A 23741-nucleotide genomic window follows, 5' to 3' on the forward strand; every position below is an offset into this window, starting at 1 on the left:
AGATGCACATGGCCAGAAACCTGTACCCAAATAATATCTGGGACTCCAGGGCAGATACATCTCCCCTCAGGGACTGAGCACCAGGGAAACAAACCTCTGCATTTCTAATTCATTGGAGTAGTCTGGAATAGGCTTTTGAATCTGCAAGGATCATGGCCCAGAAATGGCCAATGAATCTTACCCCTGAAGCCTCTCCCTGAATCTTTCACTCAACTTCCATTAAAGGAAAAACAAAACAAAACAAAAACAATGAAAAAAAGGAAAGCAATACAAAGAACATCTCTCACTGTTACAATTGCAGTAAAAATCTCAAAATCCCTTCTTGCCTAAACTCACAATTTCCTGAGCAAATGTAACTGCTGAGAGTGCAGAAACCCTGGAATGAGAGTACAAAAATGTACAACTGCCTCACTTACATAAGCAAGGGTCTAAATATTCAGTGAGGATAAAGTAAGTGCCAGCGTTATTTTCTGGAACTGGTGCTCTGCTTATGGGATTCACCCACAAAGTTTATTTTGTAAAAAAAGTGCAAGGAAGCACTGCCATTTCTTTTTTTTTTAAGTCCAAGTCTGATGCCTGGCAGAGGTCTGTAGCACCATCATGACGAAGATCACTTTGCTGAACTGTGGGCTGCCTACCTAATAGGCAGTTAAATGTGTAGTTCATAGCCTGTGGAAAAGAAAACATTTCTACTTTTTATAACTCTTTCTTATGGAGAGAGGGAAGAAAAATGAGTAAAACCATTTCCAGCTTTAAAAGACTGTTGATTTTCTAAAGCGCACCAGCATTAATGCTTTGTAAGCAATGGAGAAGAATTTTTTTACAATACATGGTACAATGTATTTACAATCACAATTGTGAAGTACCTTGTAACTTTTTACTAAAAAAATCTATGATGGTTGCATTCAAAACCCAGAGGAGTGGAATGTTTTTGATCAGCTTCCATCTGTTTACTAATGGGCAGGTGGCTAAAAATATATATTTACCAATCACAGGTAACATGAGCTTAATATATCAGCAAGAAACTTAAGGTCAGTTAAAATTTAAAAGTCTTCTTTTTAACTTGTGTGATTGCAATCTTTGAAGCAATGTTCAGAATAAAGTAGGAGTTATCTGTGGAACTAACCTGATTTGAGCATAGTTAGAGGGTAGTCTTTGAAAGACCGCCAATACAAATGATGCTTTTTGATAAAGTCTGCCTTGAGCATGATGAAATATAGCTCTTGGATCTGTTTCAATAGAAGTTTCCATCCTCTTTGAGCACCTGTTAAGATTTAAAAATAAATAAATTAAAGAATTTCAGCCAAAAGTTTACCCTAATAAGTCTAGAATGATGATCTAAAATAGGGATTGCTTAACTGCTTTTTCTGTTTTACTAAATAAAGATATTTATGCTAGTGTGATGTTAATTAATAACTGTCTGATGGGCTAAGTTGAATACCTCAGGATAGGACTTAATAATCAAAAGCAGAATCTTTTCTCATTTTGTCTGCATTTGCTGCTGAAATTAGTCTTTTGGATCACTACTTTGGTTCTCTTATGATGAATTCAGAACTACAAAGGCTGTTTGCAAAAACAGTTAGTTTTGTTTAGTGTAGCTGGAGTGCAAAGGCAATGGTATTCTCATTCTCCCTTTTTCTCCTTCCTTCCCCAATACAGTTGCACATTGTTTTATGTATCCAGCTTAAACTAAAAGTACTACATAGCCCAAATACAGGCAGATACAACTTTGCAATGTTGTGTTCTAGTACCTACTGAGCTTTAAATATATGCTTTAGATAGTATACTGTCAAATTGGAGCTCGAATGGATTGTGTGCGCCCTAGATACATTTCTTTACAATTGAGAAGGTGAAGAGAAACACTGGGTAAGTCTTTTTGTCTGGTTTTATCAATTTAGTTTCTGTAACAGTGCACAGCCTTGATAAACACTCATCTGGTAACCCAGGACAACCATTTCCCTTCATCTGTACTAGGATATCTTAAACTTCCAAAGGTTGTTCTTTCTGCTTCAGGAAAAAGAGCAAAATGGTGTAACCTGGCAATTTTACTACCTCCTGCTGAAGTCCTGCATGTTTCCTTCCCATTCATCGCCCATCCTGGATAACCCTCATGTCTCTACAGGGTTGTGCTTTGTACTTTGCGAAACACCACCTTAGACTACCTGTTTAAAAATGCAAGCTGCTGTCAGCTTCTCTTTTAAGCCAATATTTTAAGAGTTAACCATGTTAACTATGGTGCCATAGTTAACATCAGTCTTCACCTCACCTACGTACCTTGCATATGACACAGATTTCTTCTGCTATCTTATTAGCAAAGTCTTATGACTTCCACTCACTTAAATCCAATTATCATTAAATTCAAAGGTCAGGTAGCAGTGGAAAGCTTTCCTTTCTTTTTTTTAGAGGCTAGAGCGCAGGGATCACAGGCTCAAACATACGTTCCTTTTTACAATAAAGGCTCACTTCATTCCCAGGTCTGAAACGACTAACCCTCCCCTCCAGCTCAGGTGGCGTGTGCAGGGCTCCTACAGGTCACCACAACCTTACAGAAACCTCTGAAGCCCTGCAGTGAGTTTCAGTCTTTGCTCCATGTTCGGAGAAGCCACAAAGCAAACCTTCAGTACTCTGAAGGATCTGCTTTCAGTAAAATATTCCATAAGTGCCAAAGCATGTCATAAAATACAGTGTCGCAATTCCATCTGCAGGGTTCAGTAGCATGTGCAAACTTTGCTTTTGTAACCTGATGCTTGCACAATGAAGGCAGGCATGTGAGAAGATGGCAGCAGAGCGGAGGGCCTCCCTGGGGGCCTCTGCAGCACCACTGTTACTGTAGCAGGAAACAGAGATTGCTTTTCCAGTTGGATCAGAAAAAAAAAAAAAAAAACAAAAAAAACCTCTTGCCAAACTTGCATGCTGCATTGGAATAACATATAAGTTAGTACAAAGCATGAAATTCTTCTTAAGGCCTTTTTTTTTTTTTTTTTTTTTTTTAAACACATTCTGCCACTAACATCTTCCAAAAATATGCAACACAACCCTGCTACGGCACAATGAACCATTTTCTACCCTTGGTTTTCTGTATTTTAACACTTTTTCCCAGATGCCACTCTTAGTCAAAATAGATGTGCTTTTTCTACATTTAGCAAACAAAAAGGTAAACGTTCCACAGTTTAGATAAAATAAAAATGTCATGAGCAAGAATTCTTCCCCTTCTCTCCTGCCTTTTTAAGCATTTCAATTTGCCTCTAACCAAGTATTTAAACTTTTTTGAAAGCAGTATTGCCAAAAACGAAATCACAAAGTGGCTTTGATTCTATCTTCATACCTACTAACTGTGAAATATGGTAACACCCTGGGACTCATTCACTGACAGCCAGCCCTATTATCAATACGTATGTATTCAGGTTTTCAAATCTCAGCGAACAGTAAAATAATAAAAGACAGCTTTTGGGTAGCAGAAAAGTATGCTCTTTAAAACATTCCTAGCAACCACAGGAAAATTTTTAATCTTCTCAGCTGATATGTTAAAATTGTTTTGGCAACAGCCATAAGGTCAGCTGGCCCACGTTTTCCAGAGCCACGTGGCACATGCCCGTTCGGGACACAGAAAGCCCAGGCTCACCTGCGCACAGTCCAGGTGCTGCCCCGTCATACGATGCAACCTGGCAGGTCTCAGCCACCAGCTGTGCAGCTGCCAACGCTGGGTCATTACGCAACATGGTAAATTTTCACCTAAGTTTTATCAGTCAATATTTATATCACAGGAGTACTCAGAAGCTCTAGACCACACCATAGGCATGCAGGTGTGATACCATCTCCTACCAAAAAAAAAAAAAAAAAAAAAAAAAAAAAAAAAAAAAAAAAAAAAAAGATTCAAATCACCACAAAAATGAAACACAAAAGCTGAGAACATGATTGCTCCGGATGCAGCCCGTAAGTATAGAGCTGAATTCTGAAAGACGCCAATCGGAATTTCTCTGCTGACTGAGAGTTTGATCAGAGCTTTTAGTTCTCCTGGTTAAATTACCAGAAGCAGCTCTTTGCCATCCAAGAGCAGATGCCTTCAGCATTTGCCAGTCCTGGACAAACTCTCAGGATTCCGTTTGGAGTGTTAGAAATAAGAAAATAGTATTTGGTGCTTGTGTTTCAGTGGCCAAAATCCTCGTCCTAGATAATTTTGATGGATACAAATTACATGTACAATGTCCAGTAATGCCCTCCTGTAGCTCTTAGTGGAAATAATTTACAATGCTGAAAAGAAAACATGTTGGTATGGGTGATGTTACCTAAACTACCCATTTTGTATACTTTAATGTGAGGTAAAGGGATAATGCTGAAGGAAATGGAAAGGACAGCACTGGGGCAAATATTCAGCCATTATAGACACTTAAAATACAGCCAGAAATGCACATATTGTACCTTTCGTGTTGAAATGTTCTCGCTAAGATTGCTTTTTCAAAGCTGGACTCTTTCACTGGCCACTCTGCAATTTCTCTGTCCTTGCGGAAATCTGATGCTCTTAACGGTGTAACTTACAGAGAAGGGCCTGGAGCTGCAGGCACTCTGAGTACAACCAACCATATCAAAACGCTTCAAGTTATGAAGGCATCAGTCTCCTGTCATCTGGACTATCAGCACACTGGGCAGGCTGGCTGCTTGCTTCAGCTTCTGCCTTCCCAGTGCTGTGTCTCACCGCCCCAGCACCCTGCCGTGCAAAAGCAGCCCAGCTCTCCCGGGCACCGGGAGCAGCAGAGGCGCATGAGCTTTGCGGCAGGGAAATGAGCCTGATTCTCAGCTGTACCATTCACCACTGGCAATACACCGCTTCTGGTGCTCAAAGCAACGTGCACCTCTCCTTTGCCCCAGGCCACCCCGCGCCTGCCCCGCTGGTGCTGTGTGGGAGCTGCTGCACCCTGACCTTACAGCCAGCGCTCGCGAGCTCCTGCTCCCCTGAGCTCGACTCTTCCCTGGCCCCAGCTTTCCCATGTAGAAGCAGCTTTTCCTCTCTGGCCATCCCCTGCCCGTCCTGTGTTGCCTGCCTTAACTGTCCTGCCCTGTCCAGCCCTGCCTGAACCAGCATTTTTTCTGGTTCTGTTAGATCTCCTTTAGGGAACTTTACTCTTGTGAATGCAAAGAGGGAACAGTAATCCGAGCAGCAGGTGCCAGGGCTGCATTAAGTGGGATGCCAGACGGAGGCAGAGCTGGCTATACCTTACCAGCTGTTGTTGAAGAGAAAGGAGGGCAACTGCAGTCAGAAAGTAGTGGCAGACAAAAGCAAACTCAGTAAAGAGAAATAACAGTAATGCTTCTGATACCCAGACCCCTTGCTTTGATCCAGGAATTACAAAAGTTGAGGCTGGCTGGATAGCTGCAGTGCTATTACGCTGATTACTGCAGCCTTAGGATATTATCCTATTTTTTCTCCATGAAGCTTCCCCTGAAGAAACAAAATGACCTCCCAGGATAATTTTTTTTTTTTTTTTTTTTTTTTTTTTTAGCAGAAAAACACCATTAAATACAGAGAAACTGGCAGGACTCTTACTATTCAAACTACTAACTCATCTGTACCACTATCTAAAGTAAAACAGTGCAAGGCAGTGCCTACTGTAGAAAGAAGTGTTTTCAATCCCAAGACTTTTAATTCTAGACTTTAGACAGTATATCATTTTGCTCTTACCTCCTGACTAAATAGTTCTGAATTTTAAAGATGACTGTGAGCTACAAGTGTGCCTCTAGATTTTCAGAGGACTTCAGCTTAGATAATACTATGAAATAATACCTGAAATAGGAAAGTATGCACCTATACCTGAAACAGGTATAGCAAAATAACAAAAAAAGAGCAGCAAAGATCAATGAACTTTAAGATGCTCTGCAAAAGAAAATCTCTTGTATCCTAATTTTGAAAACTTTTACCATCTTTGGAGGGGATTAAAAAGAAAATACATCAAATACCAGACAAATACACATATTATGTAAGGGTGCATGTCTTCCTTTTTTTACTGTAGTTTAAATTAATTCTAGGTACAGAAACCCATAGGAGTTTTTGGCCCTGGATGAGGGCTGCACTGATGTTATCAGTATGGAAAAAGTAACCAAATCTATTACTAGAAGCAGAGTATGCTGGTGACAAACATTAGCACTGCTTATGTTGTACTAACATTTCCCAAGACCTTTTCTTATCTGGGTTTGCTACCTCTTCGGCATGACTGTACCTCCTCTTCCCTCTGTTGCATCCACCAAAGAGAAAGTTATTACTGAACTTCTGCCAGTTCTAAGCTTACAGTAAAAAAGTAATGTTCAGTGGTGAGTGGGAACCAAGGGTCATCAGGAGTCATTGCATATGGTCAGATAGTCACACATTATTTTGCACATTTACTAGTTCAGGTTGCAGCAAGAGAAGTCAGTAAGGCAGAGACACATGCAGAGCGTCCAGAATTGTTCTGCTAATGCAATTCTAATAATGCTTGTCCTGCCCATCTTCCTCTGGGGAACAGGAACACTCCTCTGCCTAAATAGCGTGAAGATTTGGACAAAAGTTTATTCCAAGGTTTGCTGTTTATTTAAGAAGACATTTTTAGAAGCAGAATATGCATAAATCTTAGAGGAGATGATCAAGAACAATGTATTTCTCACAGCAAAAATGGGGTTGCTCCAGATAATATTTTAGAGTAATTCTTTACTGATGTTATCAGGTTTCAACAGCTGACTAAAAGTCACGGGTTTAGCATCCTTTAAGCATAAGAGAGTATGCTATTGGTATGCTATTTTTAAAAAATCACAAAGGATGCCCAGAAACTCGAAACTTGTTTCTTAAACTAAGAACACATAATTGAGAGTAGGCTGAGCTAGATCCAGAGTAATATGAACAAACCATATAAAAGCAAAGAAAGTCTATTTTAATCACTGACTAGGTTAAATTCTAATTTGTAAAAAGCATGTTAACTGAGCCAACAGAAGTTGGCAGTTGTGTGTTTGCAGCTAGTTTTTCAAAGGAAGGTGAAAGAAAAAACAGCATCTCTTTATTCTGGCATCAAGACACTGTCACCCCAGGCGAAAGCTCAGCTATATTTGTTGTAGGCCCAGAATTATCTTCATTCTACTCACTATATTATCATCCCTCTCAAACACATATGTGTGTTCTTAAAACAAATAATATATTGCAGCAAGAGATAATGTTTTTAAGGGAGATTAATTCCAGTGAGGTTACTTTACTCAGCAAGCAACAAGGCTCCTTCTGTCTACCATGGTTTGTGGCTCTCTACTATTTACTCTAAGTGTTCACCCCACATTGCTCCCGCTTTTTTGTATGGGGAAATTAAGCCTAGAGATATTATCCAAGTTACTGTAGGGTCAGGAATGCCCAGCCTCGCTGCAGCCAGGCCTTACTTGAGAAAACGAGCAATGTGCCATAATTCACAGGTAAAGTCTATTTGCTCTCAAAATACAGCGATAACAAAGCATACCAATATTTAAAAAAGTAATGTCACGGACAAAGTATGTAGCTCACGGAATGAGTTGACCATACTAAAATCAAAAGCAAAATATCACAGTTACCTTATTAGGAAGAGGTCTGGGGTTGCCTCTATTTGCACAGCTGCCAAGAGCAGGGGCATATGGAGGAGATACCGGGAGCTGCAGTAAAATAGGTACCAAGTTGAGAAGGGAATCGCTGAGGCTTTGGGAACACGTAAGTGTGCGGGAAGAGTGCAGGGTGACTGGAGCGTCTCTAGGGTCAGGAGGAACCGGCGGGGAAAGGACAGAGCTATCGGTGCCCTGCCCTGGCGCGGGCGCTGCAGGGCGAGATGGAGCGAGGAGCCGTGCCCGGCCCCTGGCCGAACGGGGCAGCTGAGTGGGATGCGCATGGGGATGCTGCTGCCTCGGCTGCTGCTCCTTCCCCTCCTCCTCACTCAATAAAGTCTCTGCCTTTAGATATTCACTGATTAAAAATGCTCTAAATCATTATTTCCAGTACTGCATCTATTTTTTTCCGCTCTCTATTGCACGATATGTCACACGAAACAACATAAATGCACACTGTCACACCACTGTACTTCCCATAAACATATTTTTTGCTCATTGTGAAATGACTTAAATTCAGAGCTAGATTTGTATCTTTATTCATATAAATGCCAGATACATTGGAACTACTAATGTTCCTACATTAGGAACCTATTATCTGTCCCCAAATACCAATCAATGCAATAGCCTAGTAGGTGAATTTTAAATAAATAGATGCTTTACCAGGACCAGTTGACATACCCCTATAGAGTGTGTGGTTGGTGGGAAGGAAGACTTATTTTGGGTATCTCGGAATTTGTTCCAGTTCTCCACAAGGGGCTCCTCTCCCAAAGTCGGCAGACAGGCAGAAGGTACCAGAGCCTGAGCTTGCAGTGTGGTGCAATTTTGCAAATCACATTTGCCAGATAACATGCATGTATCAGTCTGAATTTAGTCTGTCCATTAACTACTTCTTCCTCAGATCTTGCATACTACCAGAAAAATGTATTTTCATTACCTTCCTCTTTGATTTTCACCATACTAACCTTGAGACAAGCATCAAAAAGCAAACCAGAGCTGGGATCCCCACCTGACTTTTGCAGAAAGTTTGTGAAGCTTAGAAAAGGGCTTAGGAAAGGAAAATTTAGCATCAGCTAGTAGAGTAATCAGCAAGTCTGCTAAACAAACCTCTGATGACTGGCCTTAGGAAAACAGGCCTTGCTGTTGAAAGCCTTGCAGGTAGTTACAGCTATATGTAAAGCTTCAGAATTAGAATGGAAAGGTGCCTTTAGCCACAGGCAGCTCAAAGAGCTGACACTTTGCTCTTCAGCAGCAGACTGGCAACAAAGGGATGAACAGGCACTTAAAACGCGCTGATGCTGGCAGGGCAGCTCAGCTACCTCCGCAGGGTCTTTTCTCCTGGCGCCGATAGATGGGTTGGCTTTGCATTCTGCAGAATCCTCTGATCACTTGCAGTCTTACTGAATTGGTAAGAACAGGGCTTGGCAATGACTAGAGGAAAAAAAAAGCCCGTTTTATTTCATTTGCCATTTTTTCCCCTCTTTTTCTTATACTTGCTCAGGAAGTCCAGTTGCTGCAAGAAGAAAAAGTGTATGAACGCTGATGACTGGTCTCAGGCAAATATGCCTTGCACTTGGGAGAGTACTAAATCTGAGTACTCTCAGATTTAAGGCCCATTGCAAAACTAAAATAGCACAATGAGACATTTTAGGTAAAAAAAAAAAAAAAAAAAAAAAAAAAAAAAAAAAAACCAAAAAAAACCAAAAACCACAAAATCTGGTTTGTTGCATCTCTCTCTCAGTTACTGTTGTACTAGCATTTAAGAGATACCTGCGCAATGTGCCATTGACACTGTCTCTGAAAAGGCACTTCAAGAAAAGTCTAAAACAGCATTTTTGCTTGCCTAACGTGTGTTCTATGATATGAAGCATCTTACCTGTAATTTGACAGTTCATACTGACATCCTACTTTCAGATCCTCCTTACTCAGAAGATAGCCTTGGCACAAGAGGTCATTCTTTCAGCTGCAAATCAGATCCAACTCACAAAAATGAACTCTGACTCTATCCTGGAGCAATGATGGTGGGTCAGCAACATCCTTGCCTGTGCAGATCATTGCTGGAAGACCCTGAGGAGCGCAGCAGGACTGCCAAAGGACTGACCCATCCAGCAGTCACCAGCTGCACCGCTGCCAACCAGGAGAAAGCGCCCGCTGACAGGCTGGGCCATCTGTGCCTGTCAGACAAGGTAGGATAGGCAGAGCGCATAGATCCACTTTTCTACAGTGGGTATCAAAGATATAAATGCACTCTCTAGCAAACTACTGGGACATTTTATAAGCAGTCTAGTGTCCATAATGCACAAATTACAGCATTAAGTGGAAATTCTACTGTGTTTCAGGAATGCATTAATTGTATCTAAAAGGAGGTAATTAGGTGGTGATTTGTTCTTAGATAATGGAATAAAAAGCGTTTAACAGGGATTTAAGAATTTATAATGGAAGACTGGGCATGTTTCTGTAGATGAAATCCTTTCAGATGTTTTTAAGCAGAGACTTTTTTTCATGTTAGCTGTCAACACTCCTCTGAGAAAACAGTCCATTGCATTAGAATGAGTAGTTTAAATGGAGATAAAAGCTTGGGACAGATTCTTACCTAGTGCAAACTAGCACATTTAGGCTATTTTAGGATGGCTCCACTTGTTTAAATAGTTGGCTTTCTTCACAGTGCTGTGAATCTCAGTTTTGGTGATGACAACGTACGTGACCTGAGCAAGCTTCCCAAATGAATTCCACGTCAGCCTATGAAAAGCATTTATCGGCTTGAGCAGAGTCAGAATTCTTCAACGTGTTTAGAAGACAACTGGCAAACACCCAATCTCCTACAAAAAAAAAGACCAACAAAAAAGAGTGAGAGACTAAGTGGTTAGTGGGCAACAAAATAATTAATTCTGAATAAATAAAAAAATAACCAGACTGCAGAAGTTTTACTTCTTAGAAAGACTTCTTACTAAGTAATTAGAACCATTTACAAATTATGATTCTGATGAGGTTCAAGGTGATTCATTATACGTGCCCAAGCTGAGATACCAGTAGAGACATACTCGCAGAAATTGTTAAGCTTACGCATGCTGGATATTAATTTACTTTATTATTTCAGTCTAATCATTCAAAACTTGAAACATTCAGAGGTACACAACAGCTTTGGAAGACAGCATTCTTAGGGAAGCTGCTGTCTACAGATTAGCGACTGGAGTTTGTATGCTTTGCATTAACAGCATCAGCACAATAATTATACTGAAGATGATGATGATAAGAATTGTTAGAAATGGTCAAATTCACCTCATGTACAGTATCATCTGAAGCTAGTGGAATTATATCAGAAAGCAATTAGGAATGACTGAGCCCAAACTTAGAACTGTAGAAGTTAACTTATAGCACTATTAATTCTAACTGAATAAAATGTGTAGAAAAGTTTAAATAGTATGAATACCCATGGCAAATGAGCACACTGTTTTTTTTTCTCCTTTGATTATTTTCCCTCCTTAGCATGTTCAGAATCAGTGTTGCTGAAGCTGTCTGTTGTATCCCTGCCCTCAGGCCTGAGTTGTACAGGCAATATGACCAGTGTGCTGCTCAGTTTGCCAAAGTTTGCTTGTTGAAGAGCGAGAAGACCCTTGAAAACAACCATAATGTTCAGCATGGTAGTACTTGAGGGCAGGGGAGAAAACCTACAGGTACACTATTTACCCTCTGATATCTCAAAACAAAACACCTTCTCAATTAAAACTGAGAGTATTTGTGTTTTAGGAATATTCAGAGAAGCAGCTTAGTAATAAGGTAATTTATGAATATTCAGAGGACGTCACTGCATCACTGCTTATGCATTACTGGCATCCTCTATGCTTTAGGTAGAGCAGTCACAAAACATTCAAGCCTGATAGAAGGAGAGATTTTAGACATTAGAGTATCAGAAACATCTTTTTATTGTGGGGTCTATAATTCTGTACACAGAGTTATGATGTTTGTAAATAAGGAAAGAATGAATTAACAGGTGTTGAATTTGGGAATATATTTTTTAAGTTAGTGAGCCTGCATAAAGTCTCTCCTAATCAGGTTGTCAAACTGACAAGTTTTTAAAGCAAAACTTCAGTTCTGTATTGACAGCACTTTTACAAGTTGGCAGCTATGCAACTTGCGCAAAGTCAGTAGGAGATTTTTTACTGACTTGCATAAGGACTTAGCATGATATATTCCATAATGTGAATGGTGCAGTGTTCTCAGTATCTCTACTTTGCAAAACTGCTTGTAGCTTTGTAATCAAAAGACACTATTTTTAGAAAAATTATATTAAAAATGCAAAGTCTTACGAAGACTCTTAAATACATTTTTTTTAAAAACTAGTATTCTTCAAAACTGCTTACATTTAATTACTCCACACAGCAAAACCAGCTAGTAATAAGAACAGAAAACCAGGAAACAAAAAAAATCTAGGTTTGGTTCCAGTCTTTGTGATTTTTGTGCAGCTATTGAAATCTCTGTTGATGAAAATAATTCCATAAGCATGCCCTCCTTGAGCACTTCAAGTGCCAAGATTTTTCCACTAAAAAAATATGCAATAAATACATACTGAACTGAAGAATTAAATTTACTCAATTGTTTATTTACCTGCAGTCCAGAACAGTTTTGCAGGAGAAATAGTCTAGAGAGCATTCATAAACAGTTGCTGTCAGTATGGCTTCTGCAGATGCCCACCAAAAAAAAGACACTTAGAAATTTCTCCATATGCTTTAGAAGTGGGAATTTTACAGTGCCTTAATTTGCACTTGTTCACACTGACTTACTATAAAACGTGGGCTGCTGATTGAAGTGCTGGAAAGTAGCAGTAAGTATTGGTGATAAGAACTGTTGCTCTCACCCAGGAAGATGTCTGCAAATAGCCTGGCATCGGGAGAAAACCCCCTGCAACTGCTCGGAAAAGCAACCGAGTCCAGGATCTTAAGGGATCCCTGCCTGCTCCACTAATGGCTCTCCTGAACAATAGCTCGGACCCGGACTTACACCGGTCCTCCCTAGAAAGGAGAGGTTTTCTGTGGCACGGAAACTCTTGGGTGGTTCAGAGGCCAGGCACGGGCTCCCTCTGAGGTTTATGATGTTACAGAAGGAACTAAATGCAGCTAGAAGAATATAGTGTTGCTTGTATTAAAATAAAACATGTCATTTTTTCTGAGTTTAATAAAGTTTGTGCTATGTAATAACGGGAAAATTTTGCCATGTTGGTTTTCACATATTCTCTGTATTTTCTATCAGTCCAGTCACTCTGGCTTTTTATTTTATTTTTTTTTTTATTTTTTTATTTTCTTTTTTTTACACATTGCTCAGGAAAATTGCATATGAAGACATGAAGAATGATGATCACATTTTGTCAAATGCTTTCTCATTTCCAGCCTCCTTCCATCCCTCTCTTGCCTGTCTTACAATCCAATAGGAGAATTTTCAGACAATTCTTAAATGTGATTAATATTTCAGTTTAGCTGCTGAACCAAAAACAGTTTTAGGAAACAAAGATTAAGATCAAATCAAGATAAAAGTGCAGTGGGGGCCTATTTTATTTTGCTGAGATGAGAAAACAGAAGGCCCTGCTTCACTCTGAATCAGAAAGGAAGTTTTTATTTCATTTGGGCAGGTTTAACAAAAGCAAGTCAAAGAAATTAAACTAGACCTCATACGCCATTTACAAAGCTGAGGAGAACACAGCTTCCTTTAACCGTCTAACTTAGTGCACTTACCTTGAATGCAAGAGGCCCAGGCCCTGCCTGATGCAAAATACGGATTTAAGAGCTCATGTGATGTGGGTAATGGGAGTTCAGATCACACTGCAGAAGACTTAACTGCTGCTTTTCCCCACTGCTGGCAAGTGCTGTGACCACTAGAGCGTAGCATCAAGAAGATGGAAAAGCACAATTCCTCCCTCATCTTGTGAGATCATGCTGTGGGGCGACAATATTTATGAGCTGAAATTACCCATTAAAATTGTGGCTAATTTTGGATCAAAAGAAATGTCAGGTAGATTGTGAAGGTACAAAAGAAAATTGCTATAGTTTTGAATAGCTATAAATATGCAGAACCTTGTAGATATATTTTATGACTCTTTCATTTATCAAATGTAACTTCTCATGTACTTGCTTTTCTTGCTGCAAAAATCAGACAAATTTGCTAAAAACCCAAGTCATTAGTGAAACAAGCATTTAAGCTAGACGTTGCACCTAATACTAAAGGCGTGTATTGGTTGCAAAATAGAACATTGACCTGGAGTTACCTCTTGTTTTCAATTCCCTTCAGCCAAAGCCATCTTCTGCTCTGCTTGTGGTCAGTCTGAGAAACCCACGAGAAAAAAAAAGACAAAAAACCCCCCACAAAAATAAACTTTTTAAATTATAAGTGAGTTGCAAATATGTGGTTCAGTTCTCTGTGGTTCTCTCTTCACAAGCCATCTGTGCTAAAAAGTAGTTGAGGGACATGGGAAAGAGTTACTGAGATTTACTAGATGTAACAGGCATTTCAAGTTTGAAAATCACTACATATTTTGATTCCTGTGTGAATACTTAGGGACAGAGATACATTTCAGAATAAATGTATGATAGTGGTTTCCATTTCAATCTTTTTTTTCTAATGTTAATGTTTAACCTGAACATGTATCAATCTATAGATGAAGCGTGATTGCAACGCATTACACCGATGAAAAGGGCAAAAGGGCTAGAAAACATTTTATGACATCTAATTGTGGTCAGGTTGCAGAGTCACTTTCCCCAACAGTGGAAAATTTGTAGTTCTCTGTCAATATACAGGGGAACCGTTAATACTCACCAATAAATACTTCCCCAAATGCCTTGAAGATGTAAGGAGCAAAATACTGAATGTTATTAAAAGCATAATGTGATTATTGAAAAAGAAGCTATAACTCATCACACAGTTAAGTCCTTATTAAACTGAAATACAAATACTTCCCTTTAAAATCTGTTTCCCCCTTAAAATCTGTTAAAACCTCTGTTCCAAAGGATTTATTTATTCTGTCCAGCATGTATCATAATCATATGAGACTTCTTTATTCTGATTATTTGAGTAAGTAACTCAATAGCTGTAAAATGAAGCTCTAACCTAAGCAGTTCCTTCCTGCATTCTTTTGATAGCACTGCTTTTACACTTGACAAGCTATGGCAAAATTCTTTGCTAACTATTACCAACTAACAAAAAGCTCTAAGATAGTCTTTGCTGCAGAACTTTCACCTTTTAATCTGCTATAATTAAGACAAAATAAATTATGATATCAACACCACACATTTCCCAAACTGATCTTGATTAAAAAACCTAAAAGGAATTGGCAGCCTCCTGGCTGGTAACTTAGTACCAGGATCTGATCCTTCCAAAACACAAGACTCTCCTGCTTCACATTTTCCACCTTCACCTCTGGGGTGAAAAGTCAGAGGTGCAAGTTGACTTGAAGTCATTACAGAGATACCTAGATGTAACTAATTAGAGATGGCTAATCACAAAAATCTAGCATATTAGGATCTTGCATTTACGACATTCTTAGGACAACTATAGGTCTAGTACTAAAAGAATATGAATAAATGAAGCCAAACAAGGCAGATAAACAGACATTTTTCCAGAGTTATCTCTAGAATAAATGACTGGCTAATATCAAGACTTTTGATCCACTAATCTCATAAGTTTAGTAATAAATCTACATTGCAAGTTCCTTTCTTCCTGTCCACTTACTAATTTCTAGCAAAACTTGTTTGAACAAGGACAGGAAATCAAATACAGAATACAGAGGAATATATTCAGAGAGCTTCAGCTAGTGCCTGGCTTTCATGGTCTGCCTGACATTAACAAGCAGTAGCAATTCCAAAGTGGAAAACTGAGAAGAGCTTAAAGAGCTTAAATGAAGGACGCTGCCTCTCAGCACAGGCAGGCAACTTGCTGCACTGCTGACTTAATGTTACTAAGTGAAGTATCCTGCATACTTCTACCAGGCAGCCTTAGAAGCGCCAGAGACGGCTCTATTAGGGCAGCATCCTGTGACAGGCTAGCTGAGCAAACATTGATGTCTCTCAGTACTATTTAAATTAGGCTTGGTTAAAAATTGGGCCATATAGCCAGACTTGACACAGATACTGTTAACTCTTTGACTGTCTAAATGTAGTCAAATAGGTTGGGATTTCATATGGTCCGTATATGCCACATAGGACTTCATATGATTGTATATTGAACTTGACAACTTTTAGCTAATTATGAGAACTAAAAAGAAAAATACTTATTGATCTGAAACTCATCCTGCATGTACTCTTCTCCTAGATAGGCCTTCTGCATTGAGGATAACCACATCTGCCTGGCTCTTCAGAAACCTCAGAAATAAGAGCTAAAGCTTTTTTTGGTTGTTGTTTGTTTGTTTTTAAGATCTGGAGAAAGGGATGGCTTGGCTCACTGCAGTGCCCTCTCCCCAGAGTGGTTATTGTTAGTGAGTGGAGCCTACAGCACTGAGCCAGGGAGAAACACATTCTTCTAACAGAGAAGCTAGCTGCCACACGGTGACTTATCTGGGGGACATAAGGGCTGGAGAAAAGGGAAGTTCAAATAAAAATAGGACTGAGAAGGAAAACAGTGGAAGGTTGGGGGTACTGCAGTGTATGGAGTACACCTACTGCAAAGATACACGTGAAATAATACACACAAATATAGCTAGCACACTGGGAGTTAGGAGATGGGAAGGAAAAAAAATAAAGCTTAAAAGAATTCCTCACATAGTTAATATTAAACTTACTCCTGATGCATCACTCATATTTTGGTCACATGCCAGTGAGTGTAACAATAGTTCAGACAAAAAAAGGGGGGATGAAGAATAGAATACAGTCACTAGCATAGTTAAATTGATGTTGCCTCAACAGCTTTGATTATAGGATAATGCTTAACTTTTAGAAGCCAATACAGGAAAATAAAAGTGGGTATTTTAAAATAATTTCACTAACATACCACCCCTGGAGCTGTAAGTTCCTGGTCAACATCCTGGGCTGTTGAAGAAACTAAGTTTAGTTTTTCAAAGGAAGAACTTATTGGTGTTGAATATTTCAGCATAAGAATCAACACTTTCAAAACCTGAAAGCATTTTTAAACCCATCACCCGTAGAAACTAGATGATCATGGGATATGAGGTGATCAATACAAAAAAAGCAAACAACCCCTAAGTAGTTCAAATATAGCTTAGTCATAATGCCACAGGAGGTTTCAACCCCTGACTGGCAACCAACAGAGCAAAGCGAGAAATTAACTTGGAACCTTTTTCACAGATTTACAGTAACTCTCCAATAGCCTAGACTACTGGAAAGTGGATTTTGTTCCAGAATGCACAATCTGAGATAATACAGTTTAGTGCTCTTAAATCAGTATGAAGAAATATGATATCAAATAGACTGACACCTAAAGCAAAACCACACAAACCAAAATGCAAACAGGTTGTTTATATCCAACAGGAACAAATTAAGTACATTACTTTAAAAGCTTTGGTTTGTGTGAAAGACAAGTGTTTTCAAATCTAAAGGCTGATCTGCTTTTAGGAAAGCTTTTAATTCACTGTAAAAATTGTCACAAAGTCACATTCCAAATGAAAAGTGATGCAGAACATGACAGTACAGTTAGACAATATTATAAGCACTGTACAGATAGGCATATGGGAGAATATTATGGTTTACTCAAATTTTAGCTATATTATCTAACACAGTGACTGAATTAAAAAAAACAATAATTAGTTCTTAAACTGTGAGTGAGTAATCAAACAGTAAAATCATTATCATTTAGGAAAGGAATAAACTTAGATTTCTCTGACTAAAATGTAATTCTGTAGAACTACTACATGCGCAAGCAGAATTACTCTTCCACAAACTTTCCTCTGCTTCCAAGATTGCCTCCCCTTTTCTCTGCATTGCTAGATCTACCTTTTTTGTTTTTTTTTTTTTTTTTTTTAAACTATTTTGTATTTGCATTCAGTCATATTTGCTATATGTTTGCTATCAGTTAGTAATTCTCTTACCTGTATCCTGCCAATCCAATGCATGGGCAAAGACATCAAATAGAAAACAAAACAAACCTAGACAAACAAAAAAAATCCACCTACTCAAACCTCCTGTTCTTATTTTTTTACTTTATTATAGCTTTATTTCAAAACAACAGATTTCTTTTGCCAGCCACCTTTCTCTATATTCTCAACAGAAAAAGCAAACAAAAAAGTTTTTACAGTTCTCCCAGAGCCAGCAGACAGCTACAAAGAAATTATGAGCCTTAAATTTGTGAAAAGACTTTTCTAGGGGAAAATCATCAGCATTAAAGGAAATATTAATCTGTCTCAACTTTAACTTGCTAAATAGAGCACTGAAAACTGGTAAAGTAAAAAGGTGAAATGCACTCTTATTCTTATGGTGGCTTGATATGTCTTTCATTTAGAGAGAAGAGATAGAGACTACTCATTTAAAGTTAAAAGTTAATTGGCTTGTCTCAACTGTTCTTTCCTCTTGTGAGAATCTTAGAGGACTATGGGATTTTGTGCTTTTTCTCATGTATTAAAGTCACCCCCATTTTATGGAGGCTGCATTTAAGTACCACAATGGATTATTTTTTCTATTAATGAAGTGAAATGCTTCCTGAATAAGATGCATTTAGTATCACAGAATGTGTCAAGTAATTTAAAATCAGAGCTGGATATGGCTTCATTTCGATATCCAGATAGGCTTGGGAAAAGACATGTAAAATGTACCTTCTCTGCTCTGTGTGAAGGATGTTACTGGCATATCTTTCAATCCTTCCAGGTCAACTATTAAACCCCTCTCTTCCCCAAACAGTACAAGTGCTGCCACACAGTCCATGCAAATGAGGTGTGTAAGGTTACCTGAAGCAACTAGAAGACTAAACAAAAACAAAATCAAAACTAAGATCTACGTATTTGAGTTTAAGCCACACTGCCTTCAAAATGATTGTACTTTGGCTAATCTGTAACCAGTTGAATAGATTTTCCAGGGAACAGAACACTCACAGGTCCTGCTCTCCACAGGAAAACTACTGACAAAGTGAAAAGAAAAATCAGTGAATGTCCTGAACTACTTGGCTAGAACAAAGACTAAATGTACATTAGGCAAACTCATTCATTGACAAGAATGATATGGACAACATATACAGTTATAATCCTGTATTGGAACTGTATTCTGTCCTGATACTGTCTACAGCTAACCCTGTACCAGCTGAGACTACATTACCTATAGTGTAGTAGCAGCCAGAGATACTAGTGTAAAGATATTAAGGATTCTGTGAAAATAGATGCACTTCTGAGTTAATATGAAAGCATGCTATAGAGTCAAAACATCCTTTAAGCAAGAATTCCTTAAGTTAAACCTATCCAGGGTTATACGTGTACAGGACGTAGCACAACTTCCAGGGGAAAAAGAAAATGTGTCAGAAAGTGAAAGCCTGTTTACATCACTACAAATATTAAATCATAAATATTGATGCAACCAAAAATGGCAAACAAAGCATTTCTGTGGCAGGACATAAAAGTTGTAAAAGATGCAACAGTATCACTAATATACACATCCTATTCAAGATGTGTTTGTTTCTCATACATATAAGTATTATTTAACATGAGTGTGGATCTGGACCAGGTGTTGTGAAAGAGTCTGGATCTAGACCAAGTTAGGTGCTTCCCACCTTGCATGATCTTCTCTTACTTTCCCCAGAGCTGAACAAACATCTGCTCTCTCTACCTCAGAGGGAGACTCTCCCCATCATCCTTGACCTCAGAGTTCTCTCCTAAGCATAGCTTGCAGAATGAATTACTTTTGCATCAAGTATCCCTTCTATAGCTATGAGTACATTAGTTATAGCAATGGTTATTATGGTTTGATATTTTCTGGAGTTACTTTCTTTTGTTACATTTTACATAGAGCCACTGGGGTTTAAAGATTTGAATAAAATTTTATTTAACTCAACAGGTGCAGAACCTGAAGAGGCCCACTTTAGCTCATTAATTTAAAAACAAAATCCACCTTACTATGGATTAAGCAACTGTGGCACTCAGTCCAAGCCATCCCATTAATATTCTCTTAGACACTATAAACCTTTAAAAGTACAAAGAACTTCATACACATACACCACATATACAACAGCACAGATCCTGAAAAAAAAACCCATCCAAGTAGAATGGAAAATTACTTGACTCAAAGGAAAAAAGAGAAATTAGCTTACGTGAACTGGGTACTTCAAAAGGAAAAACAAATGCTCTTACAGTCTGCCTGTCTGTACTACTGACATGAAAACAGATTTTAAGGCATCCTTAAGATCTTTCAGGGCTTTTTTTTTTTTTTTTTTTTTTTCCCCTCCTTTATTTTTCAGGTAAGGACTCTGAAAGCATATTAAATATCGTATCTGTGAAAGACACAGCATTTGCTTTTGGAGCAAGTCAACTAGGACCACCAATTCTAACCACAGAGAAAGAATCTTAGCACCTCTTAGCCAAAACCAAAAGAGAAATACTGCGTTTCACTTTTAAGGCCTAGCAATAGCCATCTGATATCTGGTCTGAGTAAGCCAAGGTTTTCTAAGCTCTTTCTAAACAGCAGTCTTCAGGCTGTTGACCGTTCAGAGATCAGCAGCAAACAGTTCCCTCTTTTGGCAGCTTGGGAAAGGTCTCTGCTTTATGTCTAACCATGCTAAAGAAACCTTCAGGGAAAGAAGTATTTTCAAAACCCAGCACTAGACAGAAGCAACTGCTTCTTCCCTCCTGCCTCCATAGGCAGGTGGTGGAAGGAGAAAATAAATATATATTTGCTGCTTTTGTGAATTTGAGATTTATGATATTCTTTCATAAGATAATTTTAAAAATTATTTGTACTTACAGCACCTACTGTAAGTAAAGTGGCAAATATGACTTTTAAGTCATTTTGATCCTCATCTTTGCTGTCATCTGCAGGTAACATGAGTGGGACAAAACAGACAAGACTTTAAACACGGTCAGAGATCCATCCTTTCATCAGGAACTGTGACCATGGAAAAAGCTTAATGTTCTTACTCTATATTCCTTCTGATTTAAATATTAAAAGTAGTTGGAAAAAAGACAACACATACAACAGCTTCACTCTCACTACATGTCAGAGTACTCTTGCACTTGAGGGGTCAAACCAAGAAAACTAACTTCAGGATCCACATTATTTTATAGCACTGTTACAACATGGTAAGCACTGGAACACTTTAATTTTGACTACAGATACGCAATATACTTCTGGGTGTACCTCTAGTGGTTTAAATTCAATTTCTCATCCAGTGAGCCATACTAAGACTTAACAAAACTGTTGCTGCAAAGAACAACTTTCAAAAGAAAAAAATAAGGCAAAAGCAGAGAGGCAGAACAGATTAAGTCCATTATGATCAATTTTTGAAACTTGAATTTAAATAAGGTCAGAAATTGAGATGTTTAACAACTGCACAATTTTAATACATAAAAATAGATACTAAGTAATGAACAAGTTTATACAAACCAGATTTCTTTTGTACGGTACAAAACACTGATGGAAATAAAAAAAGATTTGCTGAATTACAGGGCAAGACCAAAGAACAACAAAAAGTTATTGAAGAAAAGTTTTAAATGATCAGAGGCTTATTTCATAAATAAGTGTAATGTTTTCATTTAACAAATACAAAATTTACTATATAATTTATTAACATCAGGATATATATAAAATGTCATTACATGACAGTATCTGATTTAAAAACTGATGCGAATACAATAGCTTTTTTTTAGAAGTCTGAGGTAATATTACAAAGTAAATCAAAAAAGCTTTAATAAATAAAACTAAACCCAAGACAGTGCAATTTTCAGTGAAAATAAGAAGATAAAGCTTTTATTTTAACAATAATAGATAAATAGTTATTAAAATTGGGCTTAATCCATAAAAAAATATTTTGGCTAATGTGCCTTGTTTTCAGATAAACTGTATAGCTATTTATTCATGAGCTAAAATTCCACAAATTCAGTTCTACAGAGGGGGGGAAAGGGAGGTGTTTGTTTCCAGATTTCTTACCTACATCCACTTCTGCTGCTGGGTTCAAGCAATTCTAAATTTCTGTCTAGTTCATTCAGTGCAATGGTGAAAGTTTCATTTCTTTCTTAACACCTGAATTCCTGTAAATTGAAATCTATTTTTAAATCTCCATTTTGGAAGAAACCATATAGAGTACAAAATTTTGAACTGCTGCTTTTAACACAGACAGTGCTACCTTAGCTTAGTTCCAAGCTAAGTTCCAATGAATATTTGTTTCAGTAACAGCACAATTAATACAATGCAAGATATTTTAAAGTATCCCACTATTTGTCTCTACTTTAATAAATTAACAAAATCACCACTGTCTTCTCTAGGAAAGAGAATAAAATGAAATTTACACTTAGCTATTGAAGAAAACCCACAATGACTTTAAGACTACGGATTAGAGAAATTAATTTGTTCATCATGTGAAAATCTGTTGATTGTATGCAAATAAAGAAAGGGAAAACAAGAAAAATAAAATATTTTGCTATTATTGCAAATAAGTAATGGAATACAGATACTCAAAAATATTTAAGCACCAACTCCCAATAGAAGTCAACCGGGAAACAACTCCCAATAGAAGTCAACTGGGAAAGCTGACAAGTTAGGTGCCTAATTATCTTGGAAGATCTAGCCTTTATTCAGCTGAAATAGAAACCTATAGAATATACAGTAGCTTTCAATAATAATAAAAAAAATACTATACTGCATGCTAATAAATTCTGTCTAATGAATAAAATGCAGACTTTTAATTACATCTGCATTTTAGAACTAGTTTTTTCCCCAGCTCCTAGTTGTACTAATTCAGAAGAGAAATACTAAGAAATTAATTTGTGTAGGGAAAACTAAAAAACATTTTCTTTAGGTGCTGACCTTCAAGTTAATGAAGGCTTCAACATTCTTCTGAAATGTTATTGTATTCATAGCTTTAAGACTTCCAACAAAGTTGCTGATGATACCATGATACACTACGTGTCATTTTTTCTTATGTTGTGGATTTCATTCTTTTTCTGAAATATTAAGTATATGAGGAATTTATTCTAAGTATCTAGCTTTATTTACTCTAGAAGTAAACCAGTAAACCTGGTTAGTTTGTTATTGGTTTCAAAGGAGGAACATGCAAGTTGCTTAACACCTGTAGTTTGACCTTGAATCCACTTAACTTGAAAATTACCTTTTAACCTTCTTGTACAATCCTGTTGATCTGTAAAAGCTGAATATAGAACATTTAAAATCTCTTCTTATTCATAAAAAATAAACTTTTAGCAGTAAATGGCACTATCAAAACCCTATCTGTTCACCAGCAATTATTTACATGCTTCTTAGACAGCCTGTTTAACTGAGAATGAAAACCAGAATATTAAAACTGCATACATTTTATAAAGATTAAAATTCCTATTTGCCTTTGTGAAAATATGGCTACATGCTCTATGTTACATTCTTTTCTACTGTTTGTGTTAACTGAAGACATTCTACCACTGGAATTAGTTAATCAAGAAATATTCTGTATATTATTTCCCAGTGGGATACACACGATTTAAAGTAATTATGATTAATGATAAAGTGCTATAAGAATAATGAGAAAAGAGCTATAACTTAGAACTCGCCTTAGTCATTTTTTTTAATCAAATAGACCAACTTTCTGTATGAAGAAAACTACTTTCTGTAATAAAGCAAGCAGTAAATGTATTGCCATACAGCAAAAAAAAAAAAAACATACACTTCATATTTAATTTAAAAAACGTTTTAAGTTGAGTAAGACTTCCACATTATCAAGAGACATAACAATGAAAAGCTTAAAGGCACAATTAGAAGAGAGTGAGTGCTACATAAAAATGCTGTTCTTGAAGTACTTTCCCTCATTCTAGACCAAACCCCTCTGCATTTGAAATTCCAATAATCAACTTTTGCTTCAATTCTTTCTTGTTCTTGTAAGGAGGGAGACAAAGCTGGTTGAAGCAAGTATGGGCCACAGGTAACCTAAAAAATTGAAATTAAAAAAGAAATAAAACCTCTCATTTAATAACAACAATACAAGTAGGACACTGCCATTTACCTACAGATTTCCAGTTCAACATGACTTAAAAAAAGTAATCCTCTAAA

At 37.6% G+C, this 23741-nt stretch overlaps 1 protein-coding gene and 1 long non-coding RNA gene across 2 annotated transcripts in view; both read right to left on the bottom strand.

Moving 5' to 3' along the window:
• Positions 1–1196: 1196 nt before the first annotated feature.
• On the bottom strand, positions 1197–8782 carry LOC134142498 (uncharacterized). Its single transcript, XR_009958896.1, has 3 exons — positions 8686–8782; positions 7555–7632; positions 1197–1264 (listed from the first exon to the last, which is right to left on the bottom strand). It is a non-coding gene; the product is annotated as an uncharacterized LOC134142498 (long non-coding RNA).
• Positions 8783–21274: 12492 nt separating this feature from the next.
• HECTD2 (HECT domain E3 ubiquitin protein ligase 2) overlaps positions 21275–23741 on the bottom strand; it is a 37675-nt gene continuing 35208 nt past the window's right edge. The window contains exon 21 of the mRNA XM_062579705.1: positions 21275–23618. Coding sequence (XP_062435689.1) covers positions 23498–23618 — 121 coding nt within the window. The 3' untranslated portion in view covers positions 21275–23497. The remainder of the gene's footprint in view (positions 23619–23741) is intronic.

The sequence above is a fragment of the Rhea pennata genome, chromosome 7 (genome assembly GCF_028389875.1).
Source record: "Rhea pennata isolate bPtePen1 chromosome 7, bPtePen1.pri, whole genome shotgun sequence".
Taxonomy (NCBI): Eukaryota; Metazoa; Chordata; class Aves; order Rheiformes; family Rheidae; genus Rhea; species Rhea pennata.